We start from the raw sequence: 20,511 nt of genomic DNA on the forward strand, positions 1-20,511 counted from the left end.
TCTACTCCAGTAAAATTTTGTGTCAGTACCCATGGAAATGGAAATATGACATGGAAAGGAGCTAGGAGTGAATTTTATGATCAGAAACATAGGGTACTGACTAGTAAATGATGTATTATGACTTGAATTGGTTAGTCATTCTCTAGTTGTCACATTACAATGGTGTGTTTAAGTTTACTTGCATGTGTGTTACTATCCAACTTGCTACCTAGGGCCTCCATGAAATGATAAAAGAAATGTAAACACACCTTTTAAATTGGTGAAACATAGGGCCTCCATGGAGGTCAAACACCTTCAATGTGATGGGAAAAGTCAAAGTCTTGGTTTGGATTGGAAATTCAATTCTGCCTCAGTTCACTCTAATTGAAGCAACTACCTCTAGCATCATTTTGTATGTTGCTGAAAATCCATGTTTATATTCCCTATCTCCAAATTAATGAATGTTCTGGTAATTGTGTACTGCAATTTCTGTAGTGACAACGATCCTTCTTTGATGGTGAGATTCCATCCTTCCCTCCTTAGTTAGACACCAATTTCTAGTGGTAGGTTGGGTCCCTGTTTTTCTTGTTTCTTGTTTCTACTTTCTTCACTTCACTTTTCTTTTCCATCCTTCTTCTTTGTCTGTTCTATTTCTGTGCAAGAACTCCTTTAAAGTTACCTGCAAATTCGAAGTAATCCAGGCCATGGACATGCCACATCACCAAGTCAACGAACCTTGCTGAAAATATCCTGTATACACTGAAAGCAAATTAATGCATCCACTTGCACAGATACATTCCAAAAGAAAATGGAGATGTTGCATTGAGATGTATGTCACAACTCACAACTTTGACTTGGTCTATTTTCTGAAAATATTCTGTATACATTGGAAGCAAATTAATGCATTCATGATTCATGTCCACATACAGATACATACAAAGAAAAAGGGAAAATGTAGCCATTGAAATGTTGGTCACAACTGTCAACTTGGTCTGTTTTGTTTTTACATGACATGTAGCTTTTAGTTCTAATTCTTATAACAATTTGAATTCATTTCTTGGAATTTTAGAAATGAAATTATGGATATTGCAATTTTTTGTGTTGCATTTCTTGCTCATTTTTGGCAAGGTTATCAATGTTTTCAGTTTATTTATTTTTGCAGTGTGTGGCTTCTCACCCAGACACAAGGACACTATTCCTGAATGGTAATTTTCCTAATTCCTTACAAGGAAACTCTTACTTAGCTTTGGATTTAAAATTTAATTCACATCTTCCAATGTATTGGTACCTCAAATTTCTGATCATAAAAGCACAAAATTTGTTTTCCAAACTGACCTGCTGCTCGTTTTGAGGTCAACTAGGTGGTTGACACTGAAGGGATTGATAAGAACTAGACCAGCTGGTACAGGGGGGTACCAGGCATGCAGACTTATGTGAAACTGTGATGTATTTTTAGTGTTTCCAAATCACAGTCCAGGCTATTGTACTGGTCCCCTTCAGTTGAAACACTGAACTGTTGGGGCTTTTGTTTCCATGCTACATTTATAGAAATTCTGATCACTTACCATGGCTGATAACAAAGAAAATCCATTACCCAATTTTGGCCCCAGATATCTGGGGTCTTGGGTGGGGTGGACTGGATATGGACCCAACCTTTGTATCTTTTTTTTTGGCACAAAGTGGCCACTCTCAGACTCAAACCTGTGTTATCATGCTTGTGGGCCCTAGATTTTACTGTTACACTAAGCAATGGTTCACTATGGCTGATAACAGAGAAAATCTCAAACTCCTCAACCACCCATTCTAATGACCACTCCTTTCTTTCCCTTTGAAATTCTTTGAACCCTAAGACTTGCTTCTCTGAATTTCTATTGGCGTTTTAGTGCTTCATTCACTGACTTGAAATTAGAGTTTATCAGTTGTAGTCCTTGTTCAGTTAAATCGTACATTAGTCTAACTACTGTCAATATTATATCTAGTTATTCTAGTCATATTCACTCAACCTAATTATAGTTGAAAGTCCTGTTTTCGCATTTCTAGTCTTACATCTCCATACATGACATTGATGTTTTTTTAGTGGTAAGGTAATTTTCATTAAATAACATATGGTATTAATGTTAGGTGCTTTAGGTTAGCAAAGGAAGCCTATTTTAAGTTTCAACTTGTGGTTGTAGAAGAAAACTAGAAATGTTGAATTATCTCTAGATTTTTCTGTTGCTTTTGGAAATAACTTTGTTTGTTGGTTTAGCAACTTGTAGTAATATTAATCCTTTAGTGCTCTGTAAGAACCCTAAACTAGTAATCAAAGTACTTTTCTATTATCACAGGTTATAAAACAGGAATTGATTTTTCTAACCATGTGATTGGTATTTCAGAGACCTTCCCATTGTATTGTGATGGCTAGAAGTGATCAATATATTGCCATTCATTTACTTCAAATTGTAACTTTGCTTGGATTATTATGGTTAACAATATTATGGATTGTTCTTTGCGGTTTCTTCCATTATGATGTATTAACATTATGGTTAACAATATTAGCCTGGTTTCTTCCATTATGATTTGTTCAAATTTCTTTCTTCTTTTTCCCCAGCACATATTCCTTTGTACCTGTATCCTTTCCTCAACACCACAAGCAAGACACGACCTTTTGAATATTTGAGGCTTACAAGCTTGGGTGTTATTGGTGCACTTGTAAAGGTACAATTTTGTATTTCAAAATGTAGTTTGTTGTTTTCTTTTATTTTTTTGTTATATTTACTTGAGAAAATATGTAGTTTGTTGTAATGTTTATGTTTCCTACAACCTATAGCAAATTGAGTTTTTTGGGAATGGAAAGTCAAAATCACCATGCATTCCTATGGGGGATCAAGGGAGTGGGTAGTGGAGTTTTCTCCAGGAGGCCTTGCAGTTGAAAAGGTGGCAACCAATGTTTTAAAAGCCGACCCGGAGGTTGACCTGCTTTTGCCTCTGGGTTTTGGATCACCGGTTTAACCGTTTGGATTGAATAGGTCAGACTATGCCACATCATCAAATCTCTCTCTCTATATATATACACACATGTATATATGCATATAGGCATGTATAAACATGTATTTTATCATTAAAAAATGTATAATTATTTTGAGATGTTATATATGTATATATAAATAGTATTTTATGTTTTTATGTTTAATTTATATATTTTAACTTTTTTTATTTATAAAAAATGTTAAAATTGCAATTTAAGGCCCAAAAAAAGTTTTTTTTTTCCAAAATAGAAGGGCAAGGCGCTTTCGACCCCTTGGGATTCATAGATCTCAAAAAGTTACCCAAAAAAAAAAAATCATCAACCCAATTGGACATCAGAGTGCAAAGTTATGGCCACCAGAAGTTTGCACGTGCATAGATTGTGCAACCCATGACCTAGCGACTGGGTCAAACGGGTTGACAGTTGATCACCCAGGTCGGATGGTTTTTTACCAACAGACGGGTTTCAGTAGAACCAGACTCGGAATCAAGGCTGGGTGACGGTTCTAATGGTTCAACCGGTTGGGTCAACGTCGGATTGAAAACATTGGTGGCAATGAGATAGATGACATTGGAGTTGGTGAAGTTAGAGTTGAAAATGTTACTGGGAAACCTATGGAGTTGGGTGGACAGACCAAACCTGTTAGAGGGTACAAAGGTGTTCTGCTAAAGGCTGAAGATGTTGTTACGCTAACAAGAAACAGAGTGTGATACTTGGTTTTTAAAAACCTTTCTATGTCAATGCTTAGGAGGAAACATTGGTCTGTGAGGTGGAGGAAAGACCTAATCGGAGTGTCCTAGGCCAAAGTATTGCTACAATTTTCAAAGTAGAGGGTCTTTTGAATCTGTTGCCTTTTGGGGATAGATAGCGATGGTATTCAGTCTGGAGTTAAGGTAGAAGGCTTCAAGGTGGCTAAACCAGTGGGGATACACTACACAAGGAAGTCTCTTGGGAGACATCCAATAAAATTGGAATGATACTCTACACAAGGGAGGTTCTTGCTGTGGCCTTGGTTTAGAGAAGTCAATGCTGTTAAATGGAAAGGAGGAGACTGGAGAGCTGGAAATTAGAATAAGAGGACTTCCTTTTCACCTCTGGAACTTGCCGATACTAAAATCTATTGGAGATTGTTGTGGGGAGTTTATTGAGGTGTCTCATGAAACACTAGCACTTCAAAATCGAAGATGGCTGCGGTGAATGTGAGAAGCACCTCCCCCCACAATATTCTAAGAACAATGGAAGTTAGGTAAGGTCTGTTACTTTGTTTATAGTGGTGGTTGCCATTGAAGTTTTTTGGAGGGTTAATCGTAGATGAGCAATCTTCTCCAGTGCTGGTGGCAACTGTGTAGGATGGTGGTGCTGCAATCAGTAAGGTTAGGGAGGATGGTGGTCCTGTGAGTGTAGCCTGATGGAGTTGGTCAAAGTCATACGGATGAACCTGTTGAAATTGAAAGTTTTTCAAATAGAGAAGAAAGAGCAAACACATGCCATTCAAAAAGCAGTGTTTAATTGACTCAGATTTCATATTAAGGATGGCTGTGATGACAAGGGAAAGACAGAAGGAAAGGATAAGCCTGTACATCTGAATGAAGTGGGGGAGGATTGTCGAAGGATGGTAGAAGTAAGGAAGGGGGTATTAGACAAACTTTTTTGGGGCCCACAGAGATCTTGAAGGAAAACAGAAAGAGCAGTTCAGGTACAAGGAATTGGCAAGATTGTTTGAAGGCTGGTGGTGGAATGAGGTCCTCGAGTGAACTGGGTTGGGCTGAACCAGGGAGGCTAAGGTTGGTCCAAGTGACCCCAGTGAATCTAAGGTGAGGGGATTTAATAAGGAAAAGGGAGGAAAGGCGTAGATCAGAGGAACTTCCATAGGTCTCAAGGGCTGAGAGGGTGTTTCCACTACAGAAAAAGTTTTTGATGCTGCTATGGGGTAGGACTTACATTGCCCAACCCCCATGAAGAAGCATTGGGTGCATTCTGAGAAGAGGAATCTCAGGTGCGTTAGAGATGGTGATGCGGAAGAAATATGTGGTGGGGATGATGGATTTTCCTCATATGCAAGCTTAGGGATTGGAAGTATCATGAGCAACAAAGGTTGGTCTGGGAAGGCAAGCTTTGTTGGGTCAATCAATGAATCATACGAAGGGACCCTATCTCTGCTATTTGAGGATAGCAGAAGTAAGGAAGGGCATGAGGGGTAGGAAATAGTTAAGGTGATGCTGTCATAATGGAGAGAGGAGGAATTTGGCCTATGTCCTATTTAGGGATTCCATTAGGGGCAAACCCTAGGGAGAGTATAGGTTTTGGACTCCAGTGTTAGAAAAGTTTGAGAAGAGATTAGCTTTGTGGAAGAAGAATTACATTTCTTTAGGTGGTAGGATCACCTTGATAATCACTACATCGGCGAACCTACCTACTTATTTTTTGTCTGTCTTTAGGATACCACCTAGGTAAGCAAATAAGCTAGAGAAATTAATGAGAGATTTCCATTGGGAACCAATACAAGGAAAAAAAAAGGATTGCCTGGTTAAGTGGGAAGTTGTGTGTAGAAGTAAAGAGGAAGGGGGATTTGGGATTAGGAAAGGTGGTTCAGAAAAATCTAGCATTGTTGGGGAAGTGGTTGTGGCATTGGCCATTGGAGAGAAAGAGAGGTTATGGCATGAAGTGGTGGGAAGTATTCATGGCAGTTCAGAGAATGGGTGGGATACTAGTGTATCAAGGCAGGCTAATTGGGCAATATTATGGAAGGCCATTCACAGTATTCTTCCTCAGTTTCTTAGGTATGTCAGGTATGGTGTTTGTTCTGGAAACCCTGTCTGAGTTTGAGAGGATATTTGGTTTGGAGATACCCCTTTAAAGGACCTTTTCCCTTTGTTGTTCTTTGTCTCATTGTATAAGAAAGAGGTTGTTTCAAACCTTCTCTCACCTTTGGGAACCCCCTTGGCTCTGAAGCCCGAACTAGAACTTTGGCTTCCATAGGGGTAAGGGATGAGAAATTGAATCCCTTTCTAATTTGCTCCATCTCCTTAATCAGGTTTGCTTGGATCCTTCTAAGCTAGACAAAAGGGTTTGGATTCCTAGGTCCAAAGGGACCTTCTCTTGTGCTTCTTTTTTGAGTCCCTTTGTTAGTCTTCCTTTTGACAGGTGTTCCCTTCAAAGGAAGTTTGGTACAGACTGGTTTCCCCTTAGATTATGCCTTGATTTGAAGGATTGTGTGTTGAATAGGGCAATACATTAGTTAAAGACCATGGAACACTTCCATCAATTCTCCTTAAATGATTTCTGGAAAAATTGGTTAGCAGTAGCAAGGTGCTCCTCCATTAAGAATAGGGCAATTACTAGGTTCCCCCTTCTAAAGGTTCACTGGAACTGAATTTTGATGGGAGCAATCAGGGCAATCCAGGGGGGGGGGGGCTAAGAGATGATTGGAGAGATTGTATTTCTTTAATAGGATCCCATGGGATTTGGGAATTCTTTTAGGGTAGAACTACTAGCTGCCTTACAATGAGTGCAATTTGCAAATCAACTGGGTGTAGAGCAACTACTTATTGAAGGGGATTCCAAGGTGGTGGTGGGGTGGTTGAAGAACCCCAAGGATGCTGTGTGGTGCTATAAGAATGAAATCAAGAAATTTAAGTGGTGGACAAGGAATGAGTCTGTATCTATACAATGGGTTGGGAGATCAGAAAATGCATTGGCTGATGGTTTATCCAAGCAAGGGGCAAATAGTGGTAACCCAGGGCCTTTGGGTATTGGTGGTGTTTTAAGGAATGAGGAACGGAAAATATTTGCCTTGTTCTCTGGTCTAATTGAAGCAGGTGACTCACTGATTCCCTTAGAGTTGTGATCTTGGCAGCATTGGAAGGTACAGAGAGCCAATGTGTTAAATACAAGGAAGCTGATTATAGAAGGAGACTCCAAACTGGTGGTGGGTTGGTTGAAAGAAGACAAAAATGGTCTGTGGACTTACAGCAATGAAAAGAAAAAATTTAAGTGGCTGACAGAAGACATGAAGTGAAAGTGAATTGGTTTAAGAGATGTGCCAACTCTTCTGCTGATGGCTTAGCAAAACAGGGGGTGAACAGGGGTTTGTTTCTTGTTGGGGGAGATAAAAGAATTTATCTCTTCCCATTGTATCCTTAAATTTCTTCAATGAAATATTCTGTTATTGATCAAAAAGCAAGGGGAAAATAGAGAAGAAATGTTTTGGGTTCAGCTGTAATGTTTGTTTCTTCTCTCTAGTTTCCTTACAATCTATTGGGAGAGGCTGCAGCTTGCACCTCTCCAAGGGCTGTTGTATGAGCTTAAAGTTCTATATTAAGTTCTGAAATAATAAAATTTTCTTTTTTATTCATAAAAAAAGAGAGTATTTGTTGGTTGCAACAAAGGAGAACAAAGGATGGTGTTCCAGTTGGAAAGATTAAGAGAAATGATTAAAGAGAAGGAACAAACAAATGAAAGGGTATAGCTCCTGATTTAACATAGAAATATATAGTGATCTATTTTTGTATACAAAACTCAAAAGAAAATTGGTTTGTTGTGATGAATACCATGACAAATGCTACTAGTTAAAGCCCTACCACAATGAATACATTAATTTCATTTTCTGTTGTGCTTTTTCCCTAAACTCATTTATGGATCTCTAAATTGAAAATTAATTTATCATGATGCCTTTTTACACCCTTGTACCCTTATTTATACAATGCAATATGGTTTGGCTGCACTAAACCTAAAATTTGTACACCCCCACCCCAATGCAAAACACTAAGGCGATGCCTTTGGTTCTCTAATGCCTAAAAGATTATTTTTGTTATAATAAAGTAACTTCTTTGTTATTCTTTTACAGGTTGATGATACAGAAGTCATTAGTTTCCTTCTCTCAACTGAAATAATTCCTTTGTGTCTGCGGACCATGGAGATGGGTAGTGAACTTTCGAAAACAGTAAGTGAAAACTTTCTTATTCCATCAGAACTAGTGAGTCTTTCCATCATTTTTATGCACTTAGTGCCATTATTCCTTCTTAACTTACCATTGAAACTGAGTCATCTCATCTTTTGTATAGCTGTGTATCCTCTGTTATGCACTTCTTGCCTATAGCTAATGTAATTCTGTACTGTTTGCCTTTTGCCAAAAATGTATTTTTGCAGTTCCATAATATAGGGGTGAGGTTGGATAGGAATGCAACTTGGGTTGGGTTACCCCGAACCAAATTTAACTTCAGGTTGGTTTAGGGTTGAGGCCTTGGCCAACCTGAACCCAATTTAGCTTCATATTTGTATGTATAAATATTAAGTAAACATAAATTCATCTTCATATGGCGTTCATTGATCTATAAAAGGCTTATGATAGAGTTCCTAGAGAGAATATGGTGAGCCTTGGAAAAAAAGGGGTTCAAAATAGGTATATAGACCTAATTAAGGATATGTATGAAGGGTCAACAACCAATGTTATAACACCAGTTGGAGCGACTTTAAGATTTTACAGTTAGGATGGGTCTTCACCAAGGTTCAACACATAGCCCTTATCTATTTACACTGATCATAGATGAATTGACTAAACATATTAGGGAGAAGTTCCATGTTGCATGTTGTTTGCAGATGACATTGTTTTAATTGATGAAACTAAATGCAAAATTAAGCTTATGGTCAAATGCCTTAGAAACAAGAGGATTTAAAATAAGTAGGACTTAAACAAAGTATATGACATGTAAATTTAGTAATAATAGGAGTGTAAATCAGGATACACTTTGGATTGAAGACCAAAAGATTACTCAATGTAACCATTTCCAGTACCTTGGTTCAATAATTCAGAACAAGGGAGATATTGAGGAGGATGTCACCTAGAGAATTAGAATTAGAGCAGGTTGGGAAAAATGGAGGGGTGTATCTGGACTTTTGTGTGATAGGAGTATACCACTTAGATTAAAAGGAAAATTCTATAAAAACATTTGTAAGTCCAGTTGTGTTGTATGGAGTAGAGTGTTGGGCAGTCAAGAAACATGTTCAGAAGATGAGTGTGGCAGAAATGTGAATGCTAAGATCGATGAGTGGAAAAGCTAGAAATGATAAGATTAGGAATGACGTTTTTTGTAGAAACCTAGGAGTAGTTCCAATAAGTGATAAAACGAGAGAGTAGGCTAAGATGGTTTGATCATGTGCATAGAAGACCACCAACAGCTCTAGTTAGAAGAAGCGATTTGCTACAAGTGGAAGGGGCTAGAAGAGCAAGGGGTAGGCCAAAAAGGGCATGGGTAGAAGCATGGTTTCAAATGTCGCTAATGTCGCCCGACATATGTCGATGTCGAGGCTCACCAACATGAAAATGGATGGTAATATAAAAATTACATTATGTCGGTTGACATTTCCTATATTTCGGAAATGTCGACCAAAACGGTCCAAATAACCAAAAAAAATAGTTTTTCCTATTATGTCGACAAGATGTCGACTAATGTCGACTAATGTACATTAAAAATATAATATATTAGTATATTATATTAATATAATACAGTATATTAATATAGATTTCTATTTAATATTTCAAATAAAATATTTATAAAAGGAATTAACAAAATATAAAAACAAAAGAATAAATTAATTACTTTATAATATAAAACATAAAATATTTTTCAAGTAATAAAATATTAACTAGTTAGTATTTTTTAAAATTATTTATTAAAATCAGAAAATGTTTATTAAATGTTATAATAAACCATATTCTACATTTAATATAAAAAATCAGAATAAATTTAATAAATTTTATACTAAATCATAATTTATTGTAAATTTAGTATTAAAAATCATAATAAATTCATTGTTTTATAAGAAATCAGAATTTATCATAATCTTAATACTACAAAAAGGAGAATCAGTTTATTAAATTTATAATAAAACATAATGTATTATAACTTTAATATTTAAAAAATCAGAATAAATGCATTTCTGTTTACTAGTGTGAAATAAATATATTAGAATTTATAATAAATCAGAACTAAAAATAAGAAAAGAAAATATCAGATAACCTTGTAAAAACATCAAAATGCATAATAAATCAGTAAATCATCATTTACTAATTTGTTATTGATCTTAGTTTCTTAGCTTTATATAATGGTTGGGAATAAGATAATAGTCTAGAAATATGTATTAATGCTTCTTTTATCATTTTACAACATATCTTTGCATATTTCCACATATTTCATAATATTTCCACAATGTCTCTAATTTTTACAATATTTCCCCTCGACATTTCCAAAATTTCCGACATATGTCCTATATTTTGGTAAGCGACATTTCCATCGACATCGACATTTTAAACCTTGGGTAGAAGGGTTCGGCTTCAGTCAGGGCAAAGCCCATTCGGGCAGCTTTTACTGCCTTGCATTGAGAATGTCTCCATACTTGTGTGCTTTATTTTATGGGGAGATATTCTCAATGCAAGGTTGCAAAAGGCTGTTAGAATGGTGTGGGCACAGATTTGCCCTGATAAAAGCCGATCTCTGGGTAGTAGTAAGAAATGATGATGATGATGATGATGAATTTATGTAGGTACTTATTTACGTATATATGCATGCATGTATGTATATATGCATGTCAACAATTTTGAGTTTAAAGACAGAAAATTTTCAAAAGAATGTATAATAATGCTAAAACTAAATTGACCTCATCCCTTAAGTATGGGAAATAAGAAAATGTGGCAAAAGGAAGTAGAGAAGTTGGGCCAACCTGAACCCAACCCAACCTGAAAAGTTTGGGTTGGATTAGGGCTAGGGTTGAGGTTTCCATAGCTTGAGCTGAGTTAGGGTTGACTTCAACCTGACCTAACACTGGCCAACTTGCACTCCTAGGTTGGGATGACGTGATGAGCTTTTATAGATTGTTTGTTTTTAAAGTGGTGAACTGGAGGCTTCTGTGTTTCCTTGGGTATATTTTGTTCTTTTTTTTCCATGGGCTGGGCAGAGAGGTGTATTATTGGCTTCTTGCTTTTCCATTCACCCTGTAAATTCTGTATATATGTTCTTTCCTTTTCTTAGGATCATCATCTAATCCTTGTCCCAACTATATGGGATCAGCTACATGAATCCTGTTCTGCCATTCTGTCCTGTTGAGGACCAAATCCATTGTTAAATTGTTGGCCCTTAAACCATTTCTCATTACTTCAATCCATGTCCTTTTTGACCTGCCCCTATCTTTTCTAGCTCTTTCAAGTTGTAACAGAACTCTTCTTCTTACTGGTGCTGTAGATGGTCTTCTCTGCATGTTTGTCTACTTTCCTTCATTTTATTACCTATTGGAGCTACTCCTAGGTTCTTTTGAATAGTTTCATTACTTCATTCCGGATTCTGTCCTTTCTTGTGTTCCCACTCATTCATTTTGATATTCGTATATCTGTTGCAGTTATTTTTTGGCTTTCCTTTTCTTATTGATTTTTATCAGATCTACACTGATAAAAATGGTAGTTTGAATTTTTTTATTCTACACTCATTGTTATGGTTATGAGGCCCGGTATTTCAAGTTTGAAAATCAACATAGGGAAAAGTTGTGTAGCAGGGATAAATATTTTTTTTTGAAGAAAAAGTTAACTTTATTCAAAGAAAAGAAAGGGATAAATATGACTGAGGAGCAGATCATTTGATAGCTAGGACACTGGGCTGCGGAATTAAAGAGTGGCTGATGTCCTATTTGGGGCTTCCCTTGGGGGGCAACCTGAGGGCTGAAGAATTTTAGAAGCCTGTGCTTGAAAGATTTTCCAAAAAGCTAGCAATGTGTTAGAGAAACTATACTCGTGAGGGAGATTAACATTGATCAGATCTACATTGGCTAATCTACCAATTTACTTTCTCTCTACCTTCCGTATTCCCGTGTGAGTGGCTATGAGACTAGAGAAAATTACAAAAGACTTACTTTGGAAACCTGGGGATTCAAAGAGAGACCATCTGGTAAAGTGGAAGATAGTGTGTCGAAGGATCAGGATGGGCTTGGAATAGGGAATTTGGTTTTGAGGAACATTGCACTGCTGGGTAAATGGCTATGGAGACTGCCTCCAGAACAAGACAGGTTGTGGGAGATTGTGAGCATTCACAGAACACAGATAAATGGGACATGGTTGGGATGTTAAACTATCCCTATGAGCTGCTTCTACTTCTCCAGTGCTGAGTTTGGTGTTGGAGGTGTTTGAAAAGGTTGGGTTTAGCAGGAGGTGAAAGGGTTTTGGTTGGGAGATTTAAAGGCTTTGTTGGTCCATCTCCTATTGGAACTAAGTATAATGCTAATATAATGTCATTCTTACTTCTGAAAACCCTGCATATGCTTGATGGACCCAGGTTTCCCTATAGAACTACCACCAATATTCAACTTTATATGATTGGCAATTGATGTCCTCCATTGTGATAGGGGAATCCACCTAGATGGTGATGAAGAAGCAACCCAGCACCATCCTGTAAGGGCATTATCTGTAGAAAAGGTTCAAAATTTACTTTCTTTTTTCTTGAAAATTTTGCTAGTGGTTATAGATTTGATCTAGGAGCCATTGCTTTGTGTAATAGCAAAATTTCAAGCTGGCAAGTGTGACTGTGAGGATGTGGCCTCAAGTCTGACAGCAGCCATTTTGTGAAAAAAAAAAGCCAATAGTTAGGTCTGTAACCAGTTCACCCATTCCAAGACCCAAATATCTGGGACCAACACTGGGGATTATAGGACTAGGGGAAAAAATCCTTGCAACAACCAGAGTTCACTAAACCAAACTTTATTTCATCAAATCAACTCTTTCTAAATTGCAACTGCAATGGCTCTTTCTAGACTCTTGTGTACTTGGATGTCCCTTAGTAGGCTCCAATTTGGACCCAGAATTCACTAAACCAAACATTATTTCATCAAATGAACTCTTCTAAATTGCAACTACAACAACACATTGTAGACTCTTTAAGATCGGATGTCTGTTTATAGACTCCAATTTGGACTAGGAAATCTAAATTTTAATTGCTTTAAAGCTAAGATAAATCCATAGGTAACCTATAGGGACACTTAAATAAGGACTCTTTAACTTCCAAAGAACTCCAATAACACCTAACTAATCCGTATGTTTTAGTGAGGAGCATTTTCTTTCATTTTGTGCTATCTATGTTAAAAATTGTCTAACAAAGGAACAGAGTATTTGGCAAGGGGATTGCTAAAGTGGATGGGAGGCTTCGTGGAGAAAGTGGAGGGAGGTTTCATGGAGAAAGTAAAATGGAGGTCAGCTCTGAGGATAGAGGCCAAAGAGTTTCTCTTCGAAGAGATACAGATCAAAGGAAGAATGGGTTTGAAAGTAAGAGAACAGAAGAGAGCCACAATCCTTGTGGAAGGCTCAGAAATGATTGAGTGGGTGAAAGAGTTTGTCTCTGATGCAGCTGCTAAAGGGAAGCAGAAATATCGGAAAGAAAGTTTCTCAGGATCGGGTAGGAGGTATGTGCTGGAGAACAAGAGGAATGCAAAAGGTGCATTTATTTCTTTAACTGAATATTTCTCTAAAGGAAGGAAACAAATGATTTGTCTTCCTCAAGGGAAGAATGATCAAGGGTGGAAAAGGATTGCTGGGACACTAACAAATTTTCTAAATAGAAGGAGAATGGAGAATAAAGAGAATATGAAAGTTGATGAAAGGGGACAACGACCAGAAACCAGAAGCCAGTTTTTGTGTAAAAAAGAGGATACAAACAAAAAGTTTGTTGCCATGGCAAATAGTAGGAGGGACCCTTCATTGGTAGCAGAGGGGACAAAAGGAAAATGGGATAGAATGCTAGTGGTTGAAGCTGGAGGGGTGGTGACAGACTGGTGGAAAGTTGCAGAAATGTTGAAGAGCAAGATGGAGCTAAGAAGCACCTTTATTGTGACCCCATTTGATCCTGCTAAGGCAGTGTTGGACCCTCTTGAAAACCAGGTAAATGTTAGAGCCCTAAGTATCCAAGATGATCTGGGAACCTTCTCGGTTTTTAAATGGTCGTTTTCATCAAATTCAAAAGTGTTCTCAGTGGAAGATAATGTAATTGTTCGAGTGCTTGGGTTTCCATTCCATCTCTGGAATCAAAAAACAGCAAACTCAATTGCTTTGTTGTGTGGAGCTCGCCTTGATGGTGTTTTTTGGGGAGACCTGCGAAGTGCAGCCATTCTACTAGGTGGTGTAAAACCAGAAGATATACCGAGGAAGGTGAATGTAGCTGTGGAGGGTTTGTTCTTCCCAGTGTGGTTACTGTCCTCCATTGAAGCTACCCTGTGGAGAGAAGCAAGGCAGGAGGAAGACGAAGTGGTGGAGTTGCAGCTACGTGGCAGTCTGAAAGTGGCTGTAAAAAAGAAACAAGGAGTTTTCACAATAATGGAAGCATAGCCTTTAGGCAGGCCAAAAGACTCAGATCAGGAAACCATTAGAAGTGTTAGACACGTTACACAAGGCAACGGTGGGAAAACCAAAGTTTCTTTTGCTCAGGCAGTTGCTTGTGGACCTAAGCAATTTACTCCAGTGGAGAGGAATGGTCCGAGTGCAATACGGGAGGAGGGTGGTGATTCATCGGGTCGGGCAGAGGTATTGGTAGCCTCAGGAATATGCACGGGGGGTCCAACCAGCAGGCCCATCTCTAAATTGTAATTATGCTTAAAAGACCCAAGAGTGAGGGGAGCGCGTGACAACTTAAAGGAGCACGTGACAAGGTTGGCTCCTCAGGTAGACAGTAAAATCCGTATACCACTGTCTTCCTCAAGCCCTTTCCCTCGTTCGAACAATTCAGCGAAGGTCTCCTACTCGTTACAGTGGAGACCCTCGAAGAAGATGCCGCATAAGGAACAGGAACGCCGTAACCCTAGGAGTGTGAAGAGCAGTGAGGTTTTCGACTCTGATTCGGAAAGATTGACAGACGATGAAGAACTTTTTGATTCCGATTCAGATTTGGAAGAAACCATTAACTTGGGAAGTATCGACCTCCAAAAATCAAGAGATATACTGGAAGAGGGTAGCCTAAACACTGAAATGTTATTCCTAGAGGAGGAGACGGATTCGCAAGATTCTGATAATATCAAAACGCAAAGAAGTCTTTCCCAAACTGGGTATGCTATACAAAAGACAGGTGCAGTTGGGAACACTTAAAGAGGTAAGGCAGAGTGCATCCCGGCCAATAAACGAGTCCATTCCATATGTGCAGCCTAGTCAAGACATCAGGCCAGAGAGATAGGAATCAGACCTGAAGCCTTACCTAAGGATTCACACAGAGGGGAAAGAGAAGTGAAGTTTCTATGACTGTAGAGGGTGAGGAAGTATTGGTTGTACCTAGTCCGCTTCCATGGCTAAGTCCGGAAAAAGGGGAAGGGCCTAGTCCTGACTCCAAGAATTGATACCCAGTAGCCGGTCCACATGCAACCATCTATGCTAATTCCAGGTAAGCTTGTCCATTTGGTTTTAGATACTAACTTGGGTTCTCTGCCTGTAACAGATGTCCTGGAATCCCAACCAGACCAACCAACTAGTAGCAGGGAAGTGGTGATTGATAATGATGAAGTCTGATCAGAGAAGGGAGTTGGGTTGTTAGAAAGGAAACAAGAGGAGTTAGAATGGATTTGGGAGCAGATTTGTGCCCCGATGGAGGAATATAAACAGAAGGAGGAAATGATAGATGTGGCTCCAAAAAACCCTAAATCAGAGGCAAGAACCAATAGATTGGGGCAAGAATTAGGAAATACAGGGCAGAATAGGAAGTTAGTGGGAAATAAGGGTAGGAAAAAGAAAAAGTTTGAAGTAGAGAGACTAATAATGGACGTTGAAGGGGATATCGAGTTCAGTGCTAGAGGGGAAAGAAAGAAGGGTTCTAAATGAAGGAACACTATATTGGAGGGCTAAATTTTTGGAAGGTAATGAAGATAATAAGCTGGAATGTAAGGGGTTTGGGTAGTGCTAGAAAAAGGAGATCGATTAAGGAGCTACTTAGGAGAGAAAGACCTGATGCTGTGATGTTGCAGGAGACAAAATTAGCTGAATTGGATAGAAGGTGGGTCAGGGAGATCTGGAAAATAAGAGGGGTAAGATGGTGCTTAGCTCCGTTGTGGGGAGCCTCGGGGGGAATAGTAACTTTGTGGAGGGAGGACTTCGTAGAACTAGTAGAGGAGCTAATAGGAAACTTCACTGTATCCCTAAAATTCAGAATGGTGGAAGATGGATTTATTTGGGTGCTAACAAATGTGTATGGTTCAAATAATCACAGAGAGAGAAATGAGTTATGGGAGGAGCTTCATGGAATTCAAGGTTTGTGGGAAGGTCCTTGGTGTTTGGGGGGGATTTTAATGCAATAAGATTCATAAATGAGTCAAATAATCGTAGGCAGACTACCTAGTACGAGGAAGTTCAATGACTTCATAAATTCCTGTGAGTTATGGGAGCTTCCTTTACTACAGGCTACCTACACTTGGTCCAACTTCCAAGAAAACCCAACCTGCTCAAAGCTTGATAGATTCCTATTTAATGAGGGTTGGAGAGCCACTGGAGAGGTTTGGTGGCTAAGGCCCTACCTAAGATAACCTCTGATCACTACCCTATAGAAGTAGGACAAGAACCTCTTGGTAATGGACTTAGACCATTCAGGTTTGAAAGTATGTGGCTGACACACCCGGACTTCTTGCCTGAGGTCAAGGAATGGTGGAGTGAAGAGATGAGAGAAGTGAAATGGGATGGGGTTAGATTCCACAAAAAATTAAAAAGGTTGAGAGGCAAAATAAAAGAATGGAATAAGGATCAATTTGGAAGAGTGGAGGAGGTAAAAGCTAGATTATTGGTTCAGATTGAGGAGTTAGATGCAAAAGAATCCCAAGGGATGATGGATGAGCAAGACAGAGAAATGAGGAGGAAACTGAAAAAGGAGTTAGAGGAGACTTTGTTGAGGGAGGGGATCTCTTGGAGACAAAAGTCCAGACATAAGTGGATCAAGGAAGGGGATGGGAATACCAAATTCTTTCATGCTTTGGCTAATGGGAGAAGGAGGAAAAATTTGATACTAAAGCTTGAGGTTGATGGTGTGGAGATAACCTCTCAAGAGGAGATTGCCAGTAGGATTGTGGATCACTTCAAATCCATCTTTCAAAGACCCTTAGAGAATCGATTAATAGTAGGGGAGGAGAAATGGCCAACTTTGAACCAAGCAGATAAGGGATGGCTGGAAAGAATGATTGGGGAAGAAGAAATTAAACAAGCTGTTTTTTCTATGGATAGGGCTAAGGCACCGGGTCCTGACGGATTTACAATGGCATTTTATCAGGACTGTTGGGACATAGTCAAAGAAGACTTAATTGGAGTATTTAGAGAATTTGAGGATAAACATTTTGTGAGTCCTGGAATCAATGCCACCTTTATAGCCTTAATTCCCAAAAAGAATGATGTCAGACACCCCAAAGATTTTCAGCCAATTAGCCTGGTGACAAGCATCTATAAGATTCTAGCAAAAGTGCTCTCTAGGAGGATCAAAGTAGTTCTCCCCTCTCTTGTTAGCCAAACACAAGGAGCCTTTATACATGATAGACAAATTAAAGATCAGATCCTTATTGCAAACGAGAGTGTGGAGGAGATAAGGAGATTGGGCAGGAAAGGATTTGTTTGCAAACTGGACTTGGAGAAAGCCTATGACTTAGTGGATTGGAGTTTCCTGCTGGAGATGTCAAGAAGACGTGGATTTGGGGATAAATGGTGTAATTGGATAAGAGGATGCTTAAACTCTTGTCGTTATTCAGTGTTGGTGAATGGGGTGGTTAAGGACTTTTTTCCAGCAAATAGAGGCTTAAGACAAGGGGATCCACTGTCCCCTTTCCTCTTTACACTTGTTGCTGATGTCTTTAGTAGGATGATCTCCAAAGCAGATGAGGAGGGCCAAATAAAGGAATGGAGAATAGGGAGCAGAGGCATTCCAGTAACTCACCTTCAGTTTGTTGATGATATTGTTATTTTTTGTGAAGGGAATGAGTTGAGCAAAGTGGAGAACCTTAAGGTTTTAATAAGTACTTTTGAGAGGGTCTCCAACTTGAAGGTAAATTTTGATAAAAGTTGTGTGGCTGGAGTAAACTTGGAGAATAGGGAGATTGAATCCATTGCAGAATACTTAGGTTGCAATATTTCTTCTTTGCCTTTGACATACTTAGGGCTACCCTTAGGAGCCAACCTTAAAGAAAGTAGTTTCTGGGCCCCTATTGTGGAGAAATTTGATAAGTGCTTGGCAGCTTGGAAAAAGAATTACATTTCAATAGGGGGTAGGCTGACTTTAATTAAGGCTACACTTGCCAACCTTCCAACCTACTTCCTTTCAGTGTTCAGGTTTCCTCTAAGGGAGGCTAAGAAACTGGAGAAGAGAATGAGGGACTTTCTATGGGAACCGGGAGAGGTGAAAAAGGATCACTTGATCAGATGGGAGATAGTTAACAAACCAAAGGAAGAAGGGGGTTTAGGGATAGAGAACATAGTGCTGAAGAATGTAGCCCTTCTAGGGAAGTGGCTATGGAGATGGCCCCGAGAGAGAGAAATTATGGCATGAGGTGGTGACAAGCATTCATGGTTGAGTAGGAAATGGTTGGGATTCCGGGATCTCGCCGAGCTACCCTTACTACACCTTGGAAGGCTATACATGGTATTCTCCCCCGCTTCCTCAGATTCATCAGGTATGATGCTTGTTCTGGTAATGCTATTCTGTTCTGGGAGGATATTTGGGTGGGTACTCAACCCCTCAAAGATTGTTTCCCCTCGCTCTATTCCCTTTCCCTTCACAAACATGAGCCAATTGCAACTTTTCTCCCGAGCCCGTTAAACCCCTTATCTTTAAACTGGGACTTTGGGTTTCGTAGAGGGTTAAGGGATGGTGAGTCGAGTTGTATTATTGAGCTAATTCATTTACTAGAATCCGTTTGCTTGGACCCCACTTCTTCTGATCAAAGGGTTTGGACTCCTCTTCCAAAAGGTACTTTTACTTGCTCTTCTTTTCTAAAATCCCTCAGTTCTAACCCCATTTCCCAAGGATTCCCTATCAAAGAAGTCTGGGCACGACCTATTCCCCCAAAAATTGTTGTATTCTGTTGGGAAGTCTTCTATGGGAAAATCAATACTTTGGGAAACTTACAGAAAAAGAGATCCTCTCTTTGTCTTTCCCCAAATTGGTGTTCCTTGTGTAAGGCCGAGAATGAGGACTATTTCCATTTGCTGACCTCCTGTTCCTTTGCTACAGCTATATGGGGGTGGAGCCTTTGTTTATTTGGAGGTAGGTGGTCTATGCCTTCTGATTTAAGCTTGTTATTCAACCCATCTGTCTTTGTTTGGCACACTAGAAGAGGTAAGGTCATGTGGAAATGTGTTAGGGCAGCCACTCTGTGGACTCTTTGGGAGGAAAGGAATGCAAGAATTTTCTTAGAGAAGGAAATAGGGCTAGATGAAATGAAGGATTGTATCATAACAAGAGCGATCCATTGGCTGAAAACTGTGGATATCTTTGATGACTTCTCCTTTGATGACTTGTGGAGGAATTGGCTAGTAATAACTAACACTTCAACAAAGAATGATAGAATTCTGTCAGAATGGGTTCTGCCTTTGGAAGGTGTTATCAAGCTGAACTTTGATGGAAGCAGCCAAGGCAACCCCGGGCCTTCAGGTATAGGGGGTATCCTGAGAAATAAGGACAGCAACATAATTTCCCTATTCTTAGGACCAGTGGGAGTGGGGGATTCTACAAGGGCAGAAATCCTTGCTGCAGTACAAGGAATTCAGATCGCCAACCAGCTTGGGGGGGAGCATCTCCTAGTTGAAGGGGACTCTGAGGTGGTAACAAGGTGGCTCCTAAACTTGGATACCACCATTTGGGGCTACAAAAATCTCATCAAAAAAGTAAAGCGGTTAACCAACAATATGAGAGTTGAGGTAAAATAGGTTAGTAGGTCTGCTAATTCTTTGGCTGATGCTTTAGCCAAACAGGGGGTTTCTAGGGAAGATCTTTTTTGTGCTTCTTTGTAAGTTGTTATTAATTTGGAAATCTGTACTTAACTAGCCCGGAGAGGTTGCAACTCGTGCCTTTCCTTGGGAACTTTGTACTATTGTCTATTGCTGATTAATAAAATTATTTCAATTATCAAAAAAAAAACCCAACTAATCCTACTAAAGCCAGCTTAATGTGAAGACCCCATACAGTACTAAAAATAATAAATTACGAGTTTGCTATAAAAAATAACTATGGTGATTACTATAAATTGTAATTTTGAAAAGTTACCATAAATATGACTTTTGAAATAGTAGTAAATGTTTAGAAAACTTAAAAAAGCCTATTCTTAAGACACCTGCAACTAGAAAATAAAGTGAAAATCTCAATATTAATATATCATACCACCCCCAAAATTTTGAAATTTGTCTAGAAATAGGAAAACTGATAAAAAAATGTCTTGTAGTGAGAAAGATGAGGATACAACACTGGAAAAGGGGGTTGTTGTAGGGGGGCTCCCGCCCCCCCACCACACACACCCACACAGAAAAAAAAACAAAAAAAAAAAAAAAG

At 39.0% G+C, this 20,511-nt stretch overlaps 1 protein-coding gene across 1 annotated transcript in view; it reads left to right on the forward strand.

The window, feature by feature from the left end:
• The window catches only part of LOC148847210 (uncharacterized), a 43,153-nt gene that overhangs the window by 9,871 nt on the left and 12,771 nt on the right, over positions 1-20,511 (forward strand). Inside the window, exons 4-6 of the mRNA XM_088948729.1 lie at positions 1,142-1,184; positions 2,570-2,676; positions 7,833-7,928. Of these exons, the coding sequence (XP_088804855.1) occupies positions 1,142-1,184; positions 2,570-2,676; positions 7,833-7,928 (246 nt within the window). The remainder of the gene's footprint in view (positions 1-1,141; positions 1,185-2,569; positions 2,677-7,832; positions 7,929-20,511) is intronic.

This window comes from Nelumbo lutea, chromosome 6 (assembly GCF_056320005.1).
Source record: "Nelumbo lutea isolate HS-2025 chromosome 6, American lotus-T2T, whole genome shotgun sequence".
NCBI lineage: Eukaryota > Viridiplantae > Streptophyta > Magnoliopsida > Proteales > Nelumbonaceae > Nelumbo > Nelumbo lutea.